General features: G+C 40.7%; 1 protein-coding gene across 1 annotated transcript in view; it reads right to left on the reverse strand.

Annotated features, from left to right (window-relative positions):
• The window catches only part of fgd6 (FYVE, RhoGEF and PH domain containing 6), a 143,686-nt gene that overhangs the window by 74,974 nt on the left and 44,858 nt on the right, over positions 1–23,854 (reverse strand). Inside the window, exons 6-8 of the mRNA XM_072562384.1 lie at positions 20,796–20,947; positions 19,099–19,255; positions 18,822–18,909 (exon numbers count right to left, since the gene is read on the reverse strand). Of these exons, the coding sequence (XP_072418485.1) occupies positions 18,822–18,909; positions 19,099–19,255; positions 20,796–20,947 (397 nt within the window). The remainder of the gene's footprint in view (positions 1–18,821; positions 18,910–19,098; positions 19,256–20,795; positions 20,948–23,854) is intronic.

The following is a 23,854-nucleotide window of genomic DNA, read 5'->3' on the forward strand; positions in this document are numbered from 1 at the left end:
TTTGATGTATATGCCTTTGGGTCAAATGTTACCAAGTAAGGTAACGAAACGTCTGAAAAATGAACCTTTCAGCTCAGTGAGCCAACGACATCCAAAACCTCAACCTGAGCGACAAATAGGGGCGGCATGGTGGCACAGTGGTTAGCACTGCTGCCTCAGCGCCAGAGACCCGAGTTCAATTCCCGCCTCAGGCGACTCTGTGTGAAGTTTGCACATTCTCCCAGTGTCTGCGTGGGTTTTCTCCGGGTGGTCCGGTTTCCTCCCACAGTCCAAAGATGTGCAGGTCAGGTGAATTGGCCATGCTAAATTGCCAATTAGGTAAGGGGTAGATGTAGGGGTAGGGGTAGGGGTATGGATGGGTTGCGCTTCGGCGGGGCGGTGTGGACTTGTTGGGCCGAAGGGTCTGTTTCCACACTGTAAGTAATCTAATCTAATAAAAAAAATCTTCTCAAAACTTGCTAACAACTTTATTCTTTAACAGAGAATATTAAATCCAACAACTATTTACAACTCCTTTCTCTTAAACCTATCTTTTACCTCCCACTCGACAATACTAGCCCAATAGAAAATCCAAATTAAGCTATACAAAAAAAAATTCAACTTTCAAAACCAGTCAGCTGTTGAATCATCTCTTTGTATCTTCCTCTGCAGATTTTCTTCTGTAGTCTTTTCGATGTTCTGCTGCATAAACTTCTTACAGACAGGTACCTTTCAGAGCTGGCAGTCTGTACTTGTTGATGGCTTGACAGTTCTCCCACTAACTGTTCAAAATTTCCGGTTTTATGTCCCAAAACATTGGGTTGTTTCATTGGTTTTAATATTATAAAAATACCAAATTCAAATTTGATTGGATTGTGGTATCTTGGGCCATAATTTAAACTGATTGGCCGAATTTGAATTTGTTTTTGTATTGTGGCAACTCATTTGCTGCTATTTGTTTCGACCAAGTGTTACATTGTTACTTCTTTCAGTACTCTCTGTCTCTCTCTAAGTCCATACCAACTTCCAGTCTTTCTTAAAGGTACAGTATACCTCTAAACCTTCATAACACTGTCCTTTCGGAAGGATGTTGTGAAACTTGAAAAGGTTCAGAAAAGATTTACAAGGATGTTGCCATGGTTGGAGGATTTGAGCAATAGGGAGAGGTTGAATAGACTGGGGCTGTTTTCCCTGGAGCGTCGGAAGCTGAGGGGTGATCTTATAGAGGTTTATAAAATCATGAGGTGCATGGATAGCATAAATAGACAAAGTATTTTCCCTGGGGTGGAATCATCCAGAACTAGAGGGCATAGGTTTAGGGTGAGAGGGGAAAGATATAAAAGAGACATAAGGGGCAACTTTTTCACGCGTGGTGTGTGTGTGGAATGAGCTGCCCGAGGAAGTGGTGGAGGCTAGTACAATTGTAACATTTAAAAGGCACCTGGTATAGGACTGGAAAAGTTTGGGGGGGGATATGAACCAGGTGCTGGCAGGTGGGACTAGATTGGGTTGGGCTATCTGGTCAGCATGGACGAGTTGGATCGAAGGGTCTGTTTCCATGCTGTATATCTCTATAACTCTATAACTATATGACTACAGCAAAACATCGATGTTCCTACACTCAAAGTTTCTTGTGATGAAGGCTAACATATAGTTTGTCTTCTTTACTGCCTGCTGTACCAGTGCACTTACATTCACAACTGGTCCAGGTCTCATTGAACATTCCTGTCACTCAATTTACAGCCATTCAAAGAACAATTTACATTCCTATTTTTGTTTCCAAAGTGGATAATCTCACATTTATCCACATTATACTGCATTTGACATGCATTTGCCCATTCACTCAGACTGTCCAAATCACACAGCAATATCTCTGCATCCTCCTCAAAGCTCACCTTTCCACCCAGTGTTGGATCATCTGCAAATTTTGAGATTTTTACATTTAGTTCCTCATCTAAATCATTAACATTTATTGTGAGTACAGAGGAACCTCGATTATCCGAATATGAATTATTTGAATTTCAGATTATCCGAAGGGGATCTCAAGGTTCCGATAGAAACATTACATCAAAGAGCTGTTTCAACCCTGATCGCGTCTTTTGTTTACAGGCACAATGATTAAAAATGAACTCGGCTCACTGAAATGCACAGTCCTGGACAGTCTAGGTACCATCTCCAAATGACTGACCTCCCGCTTTCTCTCTCTTCCCACACTTTCCCTGGAGTTCTACTTAGGGGTGTACCCTAAACCTCCTCCTTCCCCAGATAATCTCTTCAATATTGTCCTGTACAGGGCAGAGGTGGAACCTGTCAAAATGTTGCAGTAAAACGTTTGTGTCTATGCTATTTGGAGACTTACCCCACAAAGGCAGCAGCAGTCTTACTGTAGGTGTACAATCTGGCTGCCTGAGGTGGAGAGTGGGAGGTGCCAGGGGGTTGGACGGTGGGCGAGTGTGGACGGGTGAACAGGGTTGGGAGGTAGGCAGGGGGATGGGGGTAGGGGCAGATGGACTTGGGAGTGGGCAGGGGTGAATGGGGTTGGGGGCAGGCAGGGGGTGGCGGGCAGGGGAGGGGGGTTGGGGGTGGATTTGGGCTGGATGGACTTGTGGGTGAGCGCGGGGGTGTGGTGCGTGGGCTGACTGTGTACGGGGTAGGGGGTAGGCAAGGGGAAGGCGTCAGGGGCAGACGGGCTTAGGAGGCGTGGGCTCGTGCACAACGTGCTGCTGCCTAGTCTCCTGAACGGGGAGCAGACTTACCAGAATACTCCGAGGCCCAGAGGAAATCAATTAACCGAATAATTAATTATCTGAACGAAATAGTGCCCGCCCACCTCGCTCGGATAATTGAGGTTCCTCTGTAGTTGGGGTCCTTGTACCCTGTGGTACTAGTCACTGTCTGTCATTCAGAAAAATACCCATTTATTCTTATTCTTTGTTTCCTGTCTGTTAACTAATCTTCCATGCATCTCATTACACTACCCTCAATCCCATGCACTTGAATTTAACACATTAATCATTTATGTAGGACTTTGTCAAAAAGCCTTCTACAAATCACAATAAACTACATCCCCTGGCTCCCTCTGATCAGCTCTAGTAGCTACATCCTCAAAGAATTGCAGTATATTTGTCAAGAATGATTTCTCTTTTGTACATCCATGTGACTGTGTCTGATTCTATCCTGTTTTGTACACGCTCTGCTTTAATATCCTTGATGGTGGACTCACCATCAACGTCAGATTCATTAATCTATAACTCCCTACTTTCTCTCCATACCGGGGTTACATTAGCTTGCGTCCAATCTGTAGAAACTGTTCCAGAGTCTAAAGAATCTTGGAAGCTGACTACCAATGCATCCACTATTTCTAGGGCCACTTCCTCGTGTAATCTGGAAGTAATGCAGCCTTCAATCCTATCAATTTCTCCAACACCATTTCTCCACTAATACAAATTTGCTTCAGTTCCTTCCTCTCACTAAACCCCATAATTTCTGGTACGTTATTTGTGTTCACCTTTGTTAAGACAGAAACAAAGTATGAATTGAATTCATCAGCCATTTCTTTGCTCCCCATTGTAAATTACCCATTTCTGACTGTAGTTTTCATCAACCTTCTCCAATTCATTTTTTGCAATATTAGGCAAGTTTGGATAATCTGATCATGCTTGCTACCAACAACTAGTTTCTTTAAGACCTTATTCGTAAAACTGGTTCTTCTTCAGTTCTTAAGTTAACTCTGTTCTGTGCTCAAAGGCTTGCTGAGTTTCTCTAGCATTTTCTACTTTTATTTTAGACTTAGAGCATTTGTGCAGTTGTTAGCATACTCAGGATTGTTAAGAAAATGCTACCCCATCATGCAAATGCACCTAGCAGTACAAGTGTAGGCTGCTTGAGACAATTAATTTGGTATTGTACAATATGCATACAATAGATCCGTTGTTTCAAGGTCTTGGCATTTTCATTGGGACACTGCATTGCAGCAGGATAGAAACAGAAATGCTCATACTCATCAAATACCTCTTCCCATTTAACTTGGAAGATAGAAACACCAAAAAAAAGCTACACACCAAGACAAACTCTCTGCTTTTGGTGAGCATATGATTGGACAAAAATGCTGCATGTTTAGGGCTCTTGTTAATTGCACTGCCAAACATTTTTTCAGAAAATAAGTTTGTTCTGATGAGTACAAGACAAAATACTTTAAAAATGTGCTTTGCTTTTCAGCAAAAATTAGTTTAAGTCCTCTAATCCAAGTAGAGAATTTTAATATACCAACATTTCTCTTTAATAGTCGAGTGTGTCATGCTGGGAAAACACAGCATCCAAGGAGCAGGAAGATTGATGTTTTGGGCATAAGCCCTTCATCATGCTCAAAGAGCCTTAATTGCCCAGCATATCAATTCTGAGCATCAAGAAATGTCACCTGCACATTAACTTCAGCATAAGAAAATTTCATTTAACTGTGGCAGAAACAATATAGGTTGAGCCAGAAAAATTACAAACTGAACTTTACCTGTTTGTATTATGGGTCAAAGTACAGTATCATAGAATCACGCAATTCCGACAGTGTGAAAGCAGGACATTCAGCCATTCATGTCACACTTTGAAGAGTCTCCCACCCAGATCTCTCCCCCCACCCCTTTACCCTATCCGTAACCCTGCATTTTCCATAGCTAATCCACTTAGCCTGAACATCCCTGACACCACAGGCAATTTAGCATGACCAAACTACATGACCTGCATGGTGGGAGGAAACCAGAGCAACCAGAGGAAACCTATGCAGATACGGGAAGAATACAGTTGTCCAAGGCTAGAATTGAATCCCTATCACTCTGAGGCAGCAGTACTAAAAACTGAGTCACCATACTTCTGACAGTAGCAGATCATCATACTCAATTACAGTAATTATGTGTAACTAGCAATAAAAAAATTAGGTTTTTTTGTTATTGCTATTTTTGTTTAGCAGCAAAAAAGTGGGAGTAACGACCAGGGGGCTGCCAGGAAGGTAAATCACTGCTGAGGAACTTACCTCGTGAATAGGCAGAGCGCATGCTGAGCAGGAGCAGACACTGGACTGCTGAGTTAGTGAAGTAATATATTTGGGCAGGTGCGTTAACTGAAACACTACTTAGGTAGTGTCTCCCACCCATCATCCTCCTCTAACCAAAAAAAAGTTCTGTGTGCCGGATTGGTAAGGTAACAAGATTTTTAAAAATTCTTTATTTTTCAATAGTCTTTTTGGGAATTTAGAATAGTGGGGATGACAGGGAAGTTGAATGTTTTTTCTGCAGAACGTGGGAGGTAAGGGTCACCACGAGTGTCCCCATGGACTTCATTTGTGGGAAGTGCACCCAATTCCAGCTTCTCGAAAACTGCGTTAGGGAACTGCAACTGGATGAACTTCGAATCATTCAGGAAGCGGAGCGGAGAGGAATTACAGGGAGATAGTCACACCTCAGGTACAAGAGAAAGGCAGATGGGTAACAGTCAGGGGATGGAAAGGGAACCGGCAGACAGTGTAGGGATTCCTCTCAATAACAAGTATATCATTTTGGATACTGTTGGGGGGAAAAGACTTGCCACGGGTAAGCCATGGGATACAGGTCTCTGGCACAGAGTCTGTCGCTGTCGCTCAGAAGGGAAGCAGGGGAGGAACAGAGCAGAGGACTCCATAGTTACAGATACAGATAGGAGGTTCTGTGGGAACGAGAGAGACTCACGGTTGGTGTGATGCCTTCCAGGTGCTAGGGTTCATGATGTCTCAGATTGCGTTTTTTGGGATCCTTAAGAGGGAGGGAGAGCAACCCCAAGTCATTGTCCACATAGGCGCTAATGACATAGGTAGGAAAAGGGATGGGGATTGAAGGCAGAAATTCAGGGAGCTGGGTTAGAAGCTTAGAGCTAGAACAGAACTGTTATCTCTGGTTTGTTACCCATGTCTCGTGCTAGTGAGATGAGGATAGGAAGAGAGAGGAGTTGAATACGTGGCTACAGGAATGGTGCAGGAGGGAGGGTTAATACCTGGATAATTGGGGCTCATTCAGGGGTAGGTGGGACCTCTATGAACAGGATGGTCTACACCTGAACCAGAGGGGTACCAATATCCTGGGGGGGAAATTTGCTAATGTACTCTTCCAGTTTAGCAGGGGGACGGGAACCTAAATTATAGTTCCAGTGTCCAGGAGGTTGAGAGTAATGAAGTCAGAACTAAGGTTTCAAGGTTGCAAGAGTGCACTGGCAAGCAGGAAGGTGGTTTGAAGTGTGTGTACTTCAATGCCACAGGCATCTGGAATAAGGTGGGTGAACTTGCAGCATGGGTTGGTACCTGGGACTTTGATATTGTGGCCATTTCGAGACATGGATAGAGCAGGGACAGGAATGGTTGTTGCAGCTTCCAGGATGTAGATGTTTCAGTAAGAACAAAGATGATATGGAGGGGGCATTGTTAGTCAAGGGTGGTCATTCTGTGAACAGATGCAGCGGAGGCGGAGGAATTGATATAAAGGATGGCGTTTTGGTGGAGGAATTGGAAATAAGGGATGGCGTTTTGCTGGAGGAATTGGGAATAAGGGATGATGTTTTGGCGGAGACAATTCCACCTCAGAATGAGCAATGACCAATTCCACCTCAAAGTCTCAGATGGCCTCCTCCTTCCATGATCGCAACCTCCCTTCCCACGTGGTTGAGGATGCTCTCCAGTGCATCTCCTCCACTTCATGCACCACCGCCCTTGAACACCACCCCTCCCAACGCAACAAGGACAGACCCCCCGGTCCTCACCATTCACTCCAGCAACCTCCACTCACAATGTATCATCTTCTGTCACTTCTGCCACCTCCAAACAGACCCCTCCATCCAAAGATATATTTCCCTCCCCACCCCTATTAGCGTTCCGAAAAGACCATTCCTCCGCGACTCCTTTATCAGGTCCACAGCCCCCACCAGCCCACTCCCCACCCCTGGCACCTCTCCCTGCCATTGCTGAAAGTACAAAACCCGCACCCACACCATTTCCCTCACCTCCGTCCAAGACCCCAAGGGATCCTTCCACATCTGTCAGAAATTCACCTGTACCTCTACCAATGCATCCGTTGCACCCAGTGTGGTCTCCTTTACATTGGGGAGACAGGACGCCTCCTTGCGGATTGTTTAACAGAACATCTCTGGGACACCTGCATCCTCCAACCCAACAGCCCCATGGCTGAACACTTCAACTTCCCCTTCCACTCCATCATAGGCCACCTCCACCATCAAACCGTTACCACCTGACGCCTGGAGGAGGAATGCCTTATATTCCACCTTGGAACCCTGCAACCACACGGGATAAATGTGGATTTCAACAGCTTCTTCATTTCCCCTCCCCCCACATTATCCTAGTCCCAAGCCTCCAACTCAGCCCCATCCTCCGGACTCATCCATCACTGTCCCCTCTGACCTATCACCTTCTCCCTCACCTTCATCCATCTATCGCTTTCCCAGCAACCTCCCCCCAGCTCCACGCCCCTCCCATTTATCTCTCAGCCCCGACCCACAAGCCTCACTTCTGATAAAGGGCTTATGCCCGAAACATTGATTCTCCTGCTCCTCGGATGCTGCCTGATCTGCTGTGCTTTTTCAGCACCACACTCTTGACTCTGATCTCCAGCATCTGCAGTCCTCACTTTTTCCTGGATGAGGGTGTAGAAGGATGGTTTAGTAAATTTGAGAATGACATTAAGGTCAGTGGAATTGCGGATAGTGCTGAAGGATGTTGCAGGTTAGAGAGGGACATAGATAAGTTGCAGAGCTGGGCTGAGATATGGCAAACGGAATTTAATGCAAAAAAGTGTGAGGTGATTCACTTTGGAAGGACTAACAGGAATAAAGAGTACTGACCTAATGGTAAGATTCTTGGCAGTGTAGATGAACAGAGAGATTTCAGTGTACATGTACATATATCAATGGAAGTTGCCACCCAGGTTGATAGTGTTGTTCAGAAGGCATATGGTGTGTTGGCTTTTATTGGTAGAAAGATTGAGTTTCGGAGCTACAGGGTCATGCTGCAGCTGTACAAAACTCTGGTGCAGCTGCACTTGGGAGTATTACTATAGTTCTGGTCGCTGCACTATAGGAAGGATGTGGAAGTGTTGGAAAGGATTCAGAGGAGATTTACTAGGATGTTGCCTGCTTTGGAGGGAAGGTCTTATGAGGAAAGGCTGAGGGACTTGAGGCAGTTTTTGTTAGAGAGAAGGTTGAGAGGTGACTTAATTGAGGCACGTAAGATAATCAGAGGGTTAGATAGGGTGGACAGGGAGAGCCTTTTTCCTTGGATTGTGATGGCTAGCATATGGGGACATAACTTTAATTTGAGGGGTGATAGATATAGGACGGATGTCATAGAGTCATAGAGATGTACAGCACAGACCAGAGGTAGTTTCTTTATTCAGAGACTAGTAGGGGCATGGAACAGTAGTAGACTTGCCAACTTTAAGGGCATTTAAATGGTCACTGGATAAGGATATAGAAAATGGAATAGTGTAGATTAGATGGGCTTCAAGTTGTTTAACAGGTTGGCACAATATCGAGGGCCGAAGGGCCTGTAGTGCGCTGTAATGTTCTATGTTTGAGGTTAGTTCTAAGAGAAACTTCCAAAAGTCTTGAACACACCAACTACAATACTTGGGATGCAATTGCAACTGAACACTCAGCTATCTTGAAAGAAAGGTAGTTCACACAGTCAAGGTATACAGAGGAACCTAGATTATCTAAATGAGATGGGCAGGCACTATTTCGTTAAGATAATTGATTATTTGGTTAATCGATTTAATGCCTCTCCTCTGGGGCTTGGTGTTTTCTGGAGTTTGCTTTTCCCTTGCACTGCCTGCCTTGCTTCCTCTCTCTTTCTTTCTGAGCAGACACACACCTGTGTGTAAGGGACTTGTAGCATTGCTTCACCCTCCCCCACTGGGTGAGTCTCCAAATAACGCGCACGCACACGCATACACACATGCGCGCACAGACACAGACACACACACACAACTTTTTGTCAAGTTCCACCATTGTTAGAGAGATTATCTGGGGAAGCGGGGTACACCCCTGTGTAGAACTCTTGGGAAAAAAAGTGTGTGGAGAGAGCGGGGGCGGGGGGGGGGGATCAGTCATTTGGAGACTGGGCTCCCATTGATGTCCTAGACTGTTCTCGGCAGCATTTCAGTAAGCACAGTTTGTTTTTAATCATCGGAAACAAAAGGTGCGATCAATGTTGGAAACACATCTTTGATGTAGTGTTTCTATTGGAACCTTGAGATCTCCGATATTCGGATAATTGATATTCGGATAATCGAGGTTCCTCTGTATTCTCAAAAAGGAAAATTAAGGTAAACAAGGCAAGAGCTTCTGGTTGACAAAATCGACGTAAATTAAGATAACAAAGAAAAGGTGTATTTTGACTGATGTCAAATAGAAGATCCAATTGAAAACCAGGTTGAATATTGAAGCTCAGTCGGGGGTGGGGAGGGGAGTAGCCAATATATTAAATGAATACTTCACATCCATCTTTTAAAAGAAAATTGATGTTGCAAAAGCCAAGAAGAAAGAGGAGTTAACTCAGTCACCAGAAGGGCTAACATTTGATAAGAATGAGATGTTGGATAGTTGATAAGAATCTGGGACTGGATGAGATGCATTCCAAGGATACTAAGGTGGGTTACTCTTCAGAGGATCAGTGTGGACTTGTTAAGCGAAATGGCCTGTTTCCACACTGTAGGAATTATATTGTGATACGAAGAGAATTGAAATTGGAAACTGTAAATGGTAAATACTTGAGAAAAAAGGAAAAAAAGATAAGGCCAGTCAGTTTAACTTCAGTGGTGGTCAATATTGTATCAAATGTCTGTTTGGAAGTCCACGTGCATCAATAAAATTGCTGTCATCAACCCTCTCTGTTACGTCTTCAGAAGATTCCAGTAAGTTAATTAAACGTGATATTATCTAAGAATACCTAAGACTCTTAACTGCTCTCTGGGTAATTAGGGACGGGCAATAAATGGTGGTCTAGTCAGGGATACCCTCATCCTGTGGAAGAATTTTAAAAAGCCTTTGAGCAAAGTCTGAGCTTATGAAATAAAAATGACAGTAGCAATTGGAAAAGGAATTGACTGGTTGATAGGATCAGCGGTGGTTGATGGATGTTCTTTAAATTGGGAAGGTTTTCAGTGGTGTTCCCTAATGGCCAATTTTGGGATCTGTGCTTTTCCTTTTTCTATTTTGACACTTCCTATTTTAATATATATTAATAACATGTACCTTGTCCATAATTTCAAAATTTAAGGTATGAAACCAGGAGGCATTGCAAAAAATGAGGAGCATGGTATCAAATTTCGAAAGGCAAAAGGCAAGTTGGGTGGACCAGTAGCAACTGACACCCAATGTGGAGAAATGTGTGGTGATACATTTTGGTCGGAAAATATGAACAGACAATATAAAACTAAGAGTACAACTTGAAAAGGAGTGCATAACCATAGGGACATGGCTGCTTGTGTGCATACGTCAGTAAAGATGGTAGTATAGGATGAGAGAATAGTTGATAATGCATACACTATCTCAGATTTTAATAACCGGGGTGTAGAGTACAGATCGAGGAGGTTATGTTGAAATTATACAAGTTGCTAGTTTATCGTCAGTTGAAGCACTGTATCTAGCTCAGGTTGCCACACTTTAGAAAGGTCATGAAAATACTGGAGAGGATTCAGAAAAAAAACTTCCAAAAATGTATCCAGTGCTGAGAGATTTGGACAGAGCAGACAAAATTAAACGTTGAAATTCATGAAAGGCTTGAGAACAAGAAGGTACAGATTTAAAGTATTTGGCAAAAGAAGCAAAAGTGATATGGAAAAAAAACCTTTTTCACACAGTGTGATTAGGGTCTGGAATGCACTGCCTAAAGGTTTCTGGTGGAAGCAGGTTAAAATGAGACTTTCAAAAGGGAAATTAAAAAGTTATTTTCAAAGGAACAATGTGCAGATTAATGGGGAGAAATTAGTAAAATGATACAAGGTGAAATGTTCATTCAGAGAGCCAGTGCAGACATGATGCACAGAAAGGACTCTTCTGTGCTGTAATAATTCTGTTATTCTGTGATTAGCCCGATAGTTTCAGTCTTGCTGGAAGTACCATTTACTTTGCACCAATGAAAAGCATGCTGTTCAAATCTGAGCCTTGGGGGGGCAACAGGACTGAAAAAAAGGAAATAAACAACTAATGGGGAAAGGTAGTTCACTATTTCAATTTGATATGGTATGTGAATGTCACTCCAGTACATTATCGAACTAAATTTAAGGAGTGCCTCAGAATCTTGGATCTCATCCATCTTTTCAACCTGCCTAAAATTAATTTCAATGTTTTGATAATGCCAAAACTACCATCTGCATTTTACCTGTTGGAAAGGAGCCTTGTGACTATGTGTAACCACACATTCATCATGACCTACCCAGTGTTAAGAAAAGAGTTGCAGTCAGGCAGTACTGAACAAGACACAACATGCCCAAACCAATGATGCAGTTGCAAATTTGAGTTCCACGGATGTAGCGTAAACATAGCAATGGAATATCTAACTCAAGCGTAGCCTCATCAAAACGTTGACATAGCAAGTTACTGATGTGGTATGTGTAAATGGAGACTCAGCACTACCCTTCCCTCCAGGTGAGAGAAAATTAGTTAAGAAAGTCTGACTGCATCAATCATACTATTCCTAGCTGACAGCAATGAAAACTAATTTTATATGGGATGAAGATTCCTGAGCTCTTCATAATTATGAAGTAAACAAAATAAAATAACATTTTATTATTTTACTTAGTTCTAATTGTGCGTAAAATGAAATTAGTAGCATTCCACAACAACGCCTCCAACACACACTGGTGGTATAGAAAGGCAGAAGAATTTTCATATTGTTCTTTTAAATATTCATTTGAACAGTAAACTAAAAATCAGTTTGTTCTTTGTTTCCTTTTAATTCTAAAATTAGAAAGCGCAGAGTGTAATTTAGAGACAATTTTCCAGATCACAGCAATATAGATGTGCTATTTTCTGAATCAGTTTTCACCAAATTTATCAACTAAACAACTCTCAGTTATTTTAATGACACTGGTGTACACCTAAATAGATGGTGTGGCCATGGAACCACTCTAGGTCCAATGCACAGAAATATTTTTATTATTTTCCCTCGGACAGGTTTTCCATTGATCTGCTCTAATTTCCCCAATTATGCATATTTCTTACATGTACACAATTCTTAAATTTGCACATTCCTTACACAGCTTACCACACTCCATTGAATGCTCAAATTCACTTTTGCGATGGAGCAATCCAACACACCTATCTTTCCTCAACATGCCAGTTGAGAAATCCAATAAGCGTTTCCAAACTACTGTTTACCATAAGCCTATCTTCACAATTTAAAATGCACATTGGGATTCGTATAGCTTCATGCACTATAACATTGGCCTCATTAGCAATCTTCTAAAATTGAACCTTTTGATCAACTTGCAAGCTGAATGCAAAAACAGAATGCGTCAAAACTGTCCCACAGGGCAATGGCTAGCCTTATCAGATCATTGTTGATTATGTACCATGCAAACTCATAAATGGACCACAGGCTGCCAACTGTTGAAGATTTGAAGTATGTAGTCTACCTCAAATTAACCTGAAAATGCAAAGTATCTCAAAAATGTAGTCAACAACTTGAGCAAGCTATTTTGCACTGCTCCTAAGGTGATCCAAGTGGTATTTTCCATTATCAGGACGCTGTCATCAGCCCAAAAACATGTAAGCTTTCATTTTGCACAAATTTTAGTGGAAGAGCAAAACTGGGTATCTCAATGTCTGGCAGATTAAATAGTATGTTCCTTTAAATGTTCTTAATAACAGTAGTAGACTATAAATATTCATGCTGTCCTTGCAAACCCAGAATAAAGTGTCGACCAATAAATGTGACTCTGTGATTGAGCAGAACTTGCTGAATAATCCTGAGTGACATCTTACACAAATGATCAATTTAAGATAAAGCACTCAAGCTGGTAATGTGGCTCTGTACACTTACTAAAAGCAATGTAGTTTCAGTACATAGAGACCTGCTCTCTGTAAATAAAAGTAAAATGTCCATGCCTTGTGCCTTTTTTGAATTTCATGGTAGCTCAAAGAGCCTAATGTTCCCCATAGCATTCTACATGGCAAAGCCTCGGCTACAGTGGACTTGCCAATCCTTTTCTCCTGTGATGTAAATTGTTGTGATTGTTTCTACATGTGACTTGATCAGTGTAAGACAAAATCCTTCAGCTGCATGTAACATTCTTTTGCAACCTTACAATAGCTATGTCTCAACTTTTTTGCTGCATTTTCAAATAAAGATCAGATGTTGAGGAAGCTGGAGTTGTGTTGGGCTGCCCTATCTAAATAGTGAATTTGAGCATTCATCAGAGCTTAGTAAGGTGTGTATGGGTGGCTGCAAATTCAAGGATCGCATATATATCAGAAATATGTATTGAATAGGAATTTAGAGCTCATTCAGTTGAAAATATATTTCCCGTGGGAAGGTTTAAAAAAGTGTTTGTGCAGTGGATCGAGAAGGGATCTATGGCAGTACCATTATTTAGATATATATAGGCGTCACTCAATTGTTTAAGATTAAATTAAAGGCATGCAACAGTGTGGGTTCCACAGGAACACCTGACCTCAATTCAGCCTTGTCCAAACATAGACAAAAGAACTGAACCCACAGATGAGATGAGTGTGATGGCCCCTGATATCAATATAACATTTCACAGGGTTTGTCATCAAGGATGTCTAACAAACCTGAAGTCAATGCAAATCAGGAGGACAAAGCTCCATTGCTGGAATCAAACCTAGCACATAGGTAAAGGCTATGATCCTGGATTTGATTATCTCAACACAGAATATTGTTGCAGGGGATCCTCAGAGTATTAACTTCTGCTGATTCAGCAAAGATCTTCTGTCCAAAGTAAAATCAGAAGGGGAATATTAATTGATCGTTGCACAATTTTCAGCAGTGATTCCTCAAATACTGAAAAAGTCTGTCCATATTGTTACCACGCGAGAGTCGAACTCCTCTGCTAATTTAACGAAAATACCCAGAGAAGATCATCTCACCTCGTAATCTGTTAAAAAAGTGTGTATGAAAGAAGATCCCTGATTTCCACTGTAAAAATAACAATTTATTTATTTAACCCTAACAATGAACAGTAACCAAAACTATTAACAAACTGAACAGTTTCCTCTAACTCACCACTATCCCTTAGCTGACCACAATTCTATTAATATTGTTATGAAGGTGCAGAGGTACTGTATCTTTAAGAAAGTTGAAAAGCTAGCAAGAAGAGCATAAAGTGTTCTGAACAAGGTAACAGTGTAACACTTGGTCAAAACCAATAGTACAACTGTGTTGCTATGGAATAAAAACAAATTCAAGTTCGCTCAATCAGTTTAAATTATGCCCCAAGATAAGAGAATCCAATCAAATTTGAATTTAGTATTTTAACAAAATTAAAACTAATGAAATGATCTGATGTTTTGGGGGATAAAACCGGACATTTTGAACAGCGAGAGAGAGAACTGCCACGGAGACTGCCAGCTCAAGAGCTCTCTAAAAGGTATCTGTCTGTAGAAGGAGTTTGCACAGCAGAACATCAAAACTGACTTGGGAGAATCTACCGAGGAAAATCTACAAGGGGAGTTGACAAAGCTGGCTGGTTTTCAAACATGATTTTTTTTTGTAAACCTTAATCGGGATTTTTTTAAAATCGGACTAGTTTTGTAGAGTGGGAGGTAAAGGATAGGTTTAAGAGAAAGGCATTGTAAATAGTTGTTGGTGTTAATATTGTCTGTTGGACTTAAGAAATAAAGTTGTTAATTTTTACTTCAAATAGTGACCTCTGGGACAGTTCTTTGCCTCTTGAATTTTAAGAGATGACGGCTCGGGGTGAATCTGTTCTGTCTTGCTGATTTAAATTAGGAGAGGGGTTTCTACTGTGTCATAACAATATGGTGTTCCAATAACACAATTATTAAACATTACATGAACTAATTTCTCAAAGTCCATTCAGTCTCTTCTGCTATCTTCTTTCCAGTCTTCCGATTCTGCTGTCTTCTCCCTGAGTCATCATCTTACTTCTTACTGCTTTTACAGGAAAAGGTACCTTTTGATAAGATAGTTCCTTGTGAGATTTCTTTGAGAGCGAGATATTGATTTCTTCAGATGGCCTTTGCTCTCTGGCTCTTTGGCAGCTGCTCTGAACAATTTTCAAAATGCCCTCATATTTTATACTCTCAATATCGTACCCTCTCATTGGTACAAAGCTGTCAAAACAATAAATTCAAATTCATTTGGGTATTGGTATCCTGGGCATAATTTAAATTAATTGGTTAAATTTGAATTGCTGTCAAAACAGCAACCAAAACTCAGGTATTCATTTAACAGTCAATTGGAACAGCTGTCTCTTAGTTGTTCTGTATACTGGCAGCTGTGGCTGTACTTTAAATTTAGAAAACACTAAAGTGTCCATATACTCTTTCAACTTTGTAACAATATGCAGCAAGACCCAGACAACATTCAACTTTGGGTTGACAAGTGGCATGTCACATAATTGCCAGACATTGTCTTGTTGGAGATGATCAATCTCTAAACATTTCCCTTGATCAGAACATCTATCACTCAACTTAAATATTTTCTCTCTCCTCCATGAGTACAGAGTGACACTGACATGTCCACATCTGCAGCATATTACCAATTGTCCTTCAACAGCACTTTCCAAATCAGGAACTTCTAGCACGTAGGACCAGGGCAGAAGATACATAACACCATTCTCTGCAAGTTCCCTTCCAAGCCACACACCATCATGACTTGAAACAATATCGCTGTTCCTTCACTGTCACTTGATCAAAATCCCATGACTCCTTTGATATCAACATTGTCAGTAACAGATTAGGTGTTTGAAAGTGGGTTACGTGCTGACGATTCCGAGCTTCTAAATTATTCTTGTGATCAAAATGTTTATATCACTATCCCAGTTCAGTTTCTGGCTTATGGTAACCTCCATCATTAATATTGATGTTGATTGTAGGGAATTCAGCAAAGCTATTGCCACTGACTGTCAAAGGCCAAAGGTTAGATTCTCTCTAGTTGGATATTGTCATTGCCTGCCACTTGTGTGGTGCAAATGATACTTGCCACTTGGCAGTGTAAGATGGGATGTTGCCCAGGTCAGATGCATTTGGACACTGACAGCTTCAGTATTTGAGAAGTCACAAACATATTGTGCAGCCATTAGCAAACATGCCCACATCTAACCTTACAGTGGCAGGAATAGGTTGAATACATCTTGAGGGTATGGTTCCTTCTGCATGAAGGTATCAGCTATTCTCTGATGCTCTTCCCTCCAAAATTATTTTGATAACATGAAATAAAAGCAATCCAATATTAAAGATAGGCAAAATTGATATTGTTGGCATAGATCTATAGTTGGTATATGGAAGATAAATGCTGTGGCTTATACTCCATTTTTGAGTGGATAAATGTAATGCAGCCTACACAGTCAAAATAAATGCTAATCTCAGCTGTGGTGACAATGGACATATTGAACACACTCAAAACTGGACAAGAATCCTAGTCCTGTTGTTAAACAACTGCTATGATAATTGTGAGATGGGAGTGTTAGATAATTAGAAGGCCAGACTCAGCTATGAATGCCCTAGAATTGTACGGGTCGTTAGTCAAACATGCAGAAGGTTGCTTGATCAAGATTTTGAAGGTCCTCGATTATATTTATTACTTTGTGATTCAATAGATTGTGAAATGAAGACATGCTTATTTTTAAATGCGAGAAACCATTTTGGGAAACTGAGTAGAAATCCTCACCATTTGAACTTATTTATCCATACAGACAGGTTTCACCCATTCTCAGTTGTATAACTAGGTTAGAAATTCAAACCACCATGAAGCAGTTAACATGCTGGTTTTCTCAGAATTAGGGCCAGGATGTAATTGATGAAGGAGCTGAAGATGGTTGAGCCAAGGACAATACCCTGTAGACTTTCTGCAAAGATGTTCTCGGACTGAGATGACTAACCTCCAAAATCACAATCATCTTCCTGTGTACCAGGTATGACTCCAACCAGTGGTGAGTTTTCCCTCATTCCCACTGACCCCAGTTTTGTTACGTCTTCTTAATGCCACACTCAGTCAAATGAAACTTTGATGTCAAGGCCAGTCACTCTCAGTGAAATGAAATGTGAAGATATAAAAAGGAATTATAACAAGCAATTTTTTTAAAGCAAAGTCTACATGAATGTTATCTTCAAATCAAAATAGAACAGTACAGTATAGGAACAGGCCCACTGGCCCATATTGTTGAGCTGAACATAATGCCAAATTAAACTAATCCCCTCTGTCTGCCCTTGGTCCATATCCCTCCATTCCTTGCATATTCATGTGCTTATCTAAAAGTCCCTTAAATGCCCCTATCTTATCTGTCTCCACACCCATCACTGGCAGTGCATTCCAGACTCCTGCCACTCTGTGTAAACAATTGCCCCATCACATCTCCTTTGAACTTTCTCCCTCTCACCTTAAATGCATGCCCCTTAGTATTAGACATTTGAACTCTGGGAAAAAGATTCTGAACTTCAACCCTATCTTTACATTTCATAATTTAACAGATCTTTATCACAGTCCTCCCTCAGCCTTCGCCACTTTACAGAAAGCAACCCAGGTTTTTCTAGCCTTTCCTCATAGCTCATACCCTCTAAAATCCAGGCAACATTCTGGTAAAACTTCTTCTGCATCCTCTCCAAACTTTCCATACCCTTCTTAGAATGTGGCGACCAGAACTGAACACAATTCTCTAAGTGTGGCCTGACCCCAAAGTCTTATAAAGCTGTAACATGACATCCTGACTTTTGAACTGAACTCCCCATCCAATAAAGGCAAGCATGCCATACGCCTTCTTTACAACCCTATCTGTTTGCATGGCCACTTTCAGGAAGCAATTGACTTGAACCCCAAGATCCCCAACATCAATGCTGTTCAGGGCCCTGCCATTAAGTGTTTACTCTTCCTTAATAATTGATCTCCCGAAGTGCAGCACTGTACAGTTATCCGGATCAAACTCCACCTGCCATTTCTGCAACTGATCTATATCCCGTTGTATCCTTTGACAACCTTCTTCATTACCCAAATTTCACTGATCTTTGTAATGTCTGTAAACTTATCAATCCACCATTTACATTTTCATCCAAGTCATTTATATATATCACAAGATGTTCAAAGATATTTCTCTTCAGGCAAATGATTCAGTTAAATTAGTTGATATAAAGCATCAAAGATGTAAGGAATAATTTCTGTCTTTAATGCAAAGACAGGTCAATGCTACTTTCAAATTGCCATTATTCATTGCTGCTTCAATGCATTCAATATGAAAGTATGAGACTCTTAAAAGTTAATTAAAGAATGATGTAGGCTACATTTTAAATTTTCCTACCATGGGTATGCAGTAAATATAGTACCTGGATCTACAATGCAGTCTACCCAAAATTACTATGAACTGACAAGACACACCACAAGGAATGTTGCAAACAGTAGTATGCTTAGTTTGCCAGCTTAAATCAAAAACATACTAAATTAGAATCATTATACTGAAAACTTTTTTAAACATTGTATTACAAACCAACTACAATGCAACATAAACACACCCTGAATGTCTAATGTATCTTGAATGATGTTGTCTTCCATCAAGTAGTGGGAATATATTTTAAGCACTTCAGCATGAACATATATTTCAGAAGTAATGAAGTAACAATACCTGTTAGAAGCAGCTTGTATTGTGGAATCCTCTGGACAGGTTTTAACAAGTAATGCTTGAGTGCCAGATTTGCACAGCGAGTGCTCATCTAAAAGAGAAGAGAAACCTGAAATTTTGCAGATGAGAAGATTCATAAACCAGTTGTAATACATTGGAGCACTTCATGTGATGTTTTTGGACGCTACATAAGAATTAAGTCTTACAGCTAGCCCATAAAAAATACAAATGTGCTGCAGCAAAATGTTAAATTTGATGTTGATCTAAGGATGGTTATTACCTCAAATTCTCTAACCACAGTAGCAAAAGTAGGGTTCTTCTTGCACTGTTCATCCAACAAACAAACATTCTTGTCAAACTCCTTGATATAAGTTGAGTACATCTTGAGGTATGGTCCCTTCTCCACAAAGATATCAGCTATTCTCTGATGCTCTTCCCTACAAAGTTATTTTGATAACATGGAACAGAAATAAATTGCAATTCAATATTAAAGGCAGGCAAAATTGATATTGTTGGCGTAGATCTATAGTTGGTATATGGAAGATGAATGCTGTATCTTACACTCCATGATTCAGTGAATAAATGCGATGCAGCAGATACAATCTAAATAATTGCCAGTGTCCCTGTGGTGACAATGGAGATATTGAACACGCTCAAAACTGGACAAGAATCCTAGTCCTGCTGTTAAGCAACTGCTATGATAATTGTGAGGTGGGAGTGTTAGATAATTAGAACGTCAGATTCAGCTATGAATGCCCTAGAATTGTACGGGTCATTAGTCACACTGGCAGAAGGTTGTTTGATCAAGATTTTGGAAGTCCTTGATTATTTTTATCACTTTGTGATTCAATAGATTGTGAAATGAAGTAATGCTTATTTTTAAGTGCAAGAAACCATATTGGGAAACTGAGTAGAAATCCTCAACATTTCATTTATCCACAACAGATAGATTTCACCCATTCTCAGTTGTGTAACTAGGTTAGAAATTCAAAAAGCATGCTGCCTGTAAGCCACCATGAAGCAGTCTACATGTTGGTTTCCTCAGAACTAGGGACAAGTTGTAATTAAGAGGGAATTAAACTACTATAGCTTCCCATGTTGTAAAGAAAATCTCTTTTGGTGGAAAATGCACAGTAATGATTTTATTTTGATGTACCAGTTCAAATGAGAACAGAATTTAATTGTGAAGATTAATTTTATTTTAGGATACTGAGGTAAAACAAAAGAAAAAATTGGGAATGCAATATAAATGAATACTAGAATGACAAGCAGATTTATTGATTTCTACAGATAAAATACTGGTCAGCATTTAAAGCTGAAGTCTGACAAAACTTTCACTTCTTTCAATATTTCCAGAAGCTAATAGATTTACTCATTATTGCCATCATTTTCAGATTTTTACAAGTTAGAGAGCGAAAAGGTTATTGACAAGCATGTTTAATTAAACATAAAAATCTCACTACAGCATTCTATTCAGTCAAGTGTTCCAAGAGTTTGATTTTTACAGCCTTCACAGGTGCTTACCACAGAGCTTCAGACATCACAATAGAAGCTTCAGGTGACTATCTGAAAGTGATGCAATGGTCACTCAGTGAACATTTTAAAGTTACAGAGTTCTTATGGACTTTTCATTGTCGGCTAGCCATTATTTGTGTTGCGCTCAGCTAATAGCAGATTATGTTTTTTTTGCTTACCGATCAGTTCAGATAACTAATCCAGGCCTCTAGATGGTTAATCTAATGGCATGACCACTATCCCACCATTTCCCTTCTCACTAGCAGCTCTTGCCAGTCACTGTTTAGTTTCTGGATTATTACCTCACTTTATGTCACATATCAGTGATATCCTCCCAAAGAGAGCCCCATATCCCTCAAACTTTCTTCATAATTTATTCCTATCACATTATTGATCAGATTCAGAAGTTCATACTTGTTAGGAAATAGATTTTATCAAGTCAAAAGCTGAAAGATCCATTACCAGTGTGCCATTCTTTCTTCCAATTCTCGTAGCAGACCCCGATTTAGTTCATACAGCTGTGGCAGGTAGTACAGGATCTGGTTCAAGATCTTATCTTCAATCACTTGCTTTCCATACTGTCTTGAAGATTGGATTACTGAATCCCTGAAATCCTGTCAGAATCCAGATGAATCAAATGTGCATGTAAGTTTCAATATTTAAATTGTCTATTGGAATAAACATATGAAAGTAGGAGTACCAAAACTGTAACATAATTGAAGGAGTATATAAAAATTTAATTTGCAAACTTAACCCTGCTTGGTATGGGGAAATATGAATAAGGAAGAATTGAATGGGAATGCAATAAAGAGTTTTCAATCGTGAAATAATTGGAGACATTTTTATTCTGTTTAGAGATGTCACTACACATCTCCAGAGCAGGTTGCCCTCCTGCTCCAGGAGGTAGGAAACTACCGTTATGGTAAAAATAGTAGACTACTACCAGCTGTTAAAGGTTCAAGAATCAGAGGCTACAGGCACAAGATTAAATATAAGGGGTTTCAAACAGAGAAGAGGAGAAACATTGTTCAAAGTGTTCGGGTACTATGGAACTTACCAGCAGGAAGCAAAAACTAAGTCAAGACTCGACTTGAGACAGGAGCTTCAGATGATGCCGATCAGGCACGATAAGAACCAACTGGTTGCTTGGAGGATAAATGGATGACTTGCTTCTATTTTAACTTCTCATCTGTTTCTATGATGTAATTGAGACATAGAGGTGCACAGCACAGAAACAGATCTCTTGGTCCAACTCATCCATGCCAACCAGATGTCCTAAATTAATCTAGCCCCATTTGCGAGCATTTGGCCCATATCCGTCTAAACCCTTCCTATTCATAGACCAATCCAGATGCCTTTTAAATACTGTAATTGTAGCAGCCTCCACCACTTCCTCTGGTAGCTCATTCCATACATGCATCACTCTCTGCGAAAACCTGTTGATCCTTAGGTCCTTTTTAAATCTTTCCCCTCTCACCTTAAACCTATTCCCTCTAGTTTTGGACTCCCCCATTCTGGACCTTGCTTCGGATAGATACCGTTTCATGGATGCTGGCAATTCCAAAGTCCTGATCATTTGGTTTTCCTGCAAGATTGAGGCAGGCTGTGCTCAATTAATTTGCACAATCATATTGTGACTGTTCATCATTGGCAACAATCACAAGATCGAAAAGTATGGTGCTGAAAAAGCACAGCAGGTTAGGCAGCATCGAAGAAGCAGGAGAATTGACATTTCACGCATAAGCCCTTCATCAGGAATATGGAGGGGGAAGGGGGCTGAGATAAGTAGAAGGCTGGGGGGTGAAGGTGGTTGGGAAGGCGATAGGTAGATGGAGGTGGTGGGCGTGATGGTGATAGGGATAGGTCAAAGGAGAGGGTGGTGCAGGTAGGTGAGAAGGAAGACGGACAGGTAATACAGTTCAAGAAGGTGGTGCCGAGTTGAAGGTTTAGATCTGGGAAGAGATGGGGGTCAGGGAGATAAGGAAAATGGTGAAATCATTGTTGATGCTGTGTGATTGGAGGCTCTCAAGGGGTTCTTCCCCTGGGAATCGGATGGCTTGGATGTGGCAGTGGAGGCGGCCCAATATTTGCATGTCCTTTACAGAGTGAGTGGGGAAGTTGAAGTGGTCGACCACATCTTCCGCCTTGGGACCCTCCAATCACACAGCATCAATCTAGATTTCACCAGTTTCCTCATCTTCTCTCCCACCCCCTCATCTCACATTCAATCCTCCGACTCGACACCACCTGCTTGAACTGTCCTACCTATCCATCTTCCTTCCCACTTATCCACTCCACCCTCGCCTCTGGCCTAACACCATCACCTCCCACCTCCATCTACCTATAGCCTGCAGAGCTACCTTCCCCAGCCCCGTCCCCACCCTCCTATTTATCTCTCAGCCTCTTGCCCCACCACCACATTCCTGATGAAGGGCTTACGCCCAAAATGTCGATTATCTTGTTCTTCGGATGCTGCCTGGCCTGCAGTGCTTTTCCAGCACCAAAATGTTTGACACTGATTCTCCAGCATCTGCAGTCCTCATTTTCTCCAACAATCACTGGATGGTGATCAGTAGCAGAATCCTTTCAGTTTTACATCATTTTATAGAATATAGTTGTAAGTTTAAATTAATCAATAGAATAATCATTCTAAATCATGCATAATTACACTGCAACTAATAACTGCAGAGCCAGACTCATCCACAGGTCATCCACATGCAAGAAATCGGAATGGTTCAGCATCACAAGGTAAGGAAATGCAATGATATTACAGGTGTAGGGTGAATCACCAGTTTATGTAACACCTTAAATATCAGCTGAATATAAAAATATGTTCTATGGGAAAACAAATAGCTAGATACAATTCAAAGCCAGTGGCAAATTAAATCTACTTTTTAAAAAATTAATTCACACATGACTGTGGATCCACAGCCACATGCCCTTTATAACTGCTCTCAGAAAAAGCCCAACAAGCCACTCAGTTTCAGGGCAACTGGGAATGCGAAATAAATTCTAGCCTAGGCAATATCCGATTAAAGAATTAAAACGAAAGTATTTTCAGGTTATTCAGTGTGCAGTTATTCAAAATTGAAGCAATCCATGGGAAATGCAAGTGTTACTTTCTCCCTTGCAAACTGGTTGCGATTCTTGTTCTATCACCAGATTTCCCACCACTCTCCTTTTGGAGGCCACTTCAAAACAATTCGTTAAAATACCATATAATCAAACATGGACAATTTACCTTTGTTAATTATCTGAAACATGGATATAAATTTACAAAGAACAACAAGCTGTATGAGTAATATAACTTCATTAATATTAGCAGACATAAGATAATGCACTTTGGTCATCAGGTTCATAATCTTGTCAAGTCCCAGAGGAACAAATGGCAATGAGGAATTTTGATCAGTCATTTTCTCATTATCTACTCAATTAAGTTCTCAACATACAAAACTGTCCTTAGTACATAAACTTGCTTTTGCATTATGCAGCTATTGTAAAACATTTAAAACATACTTGTG

This window comes from Chiloscyllium punctatum, chromosome 44 (genome assembly GCF_047496795.1).
Source record: "Chiloscyllium punctatum isolate Juve2018m chromosome 44, sChiPun1.3, whole genome shotgun sequence".
NCBI classification, from domain to species: Eukaryota; Metazoa; Chordata; class Chondrichthyes; order Orectolobiformes; family Hemiscylliidae; genus Chiloscyllium; species Chiloscyllium punctatum.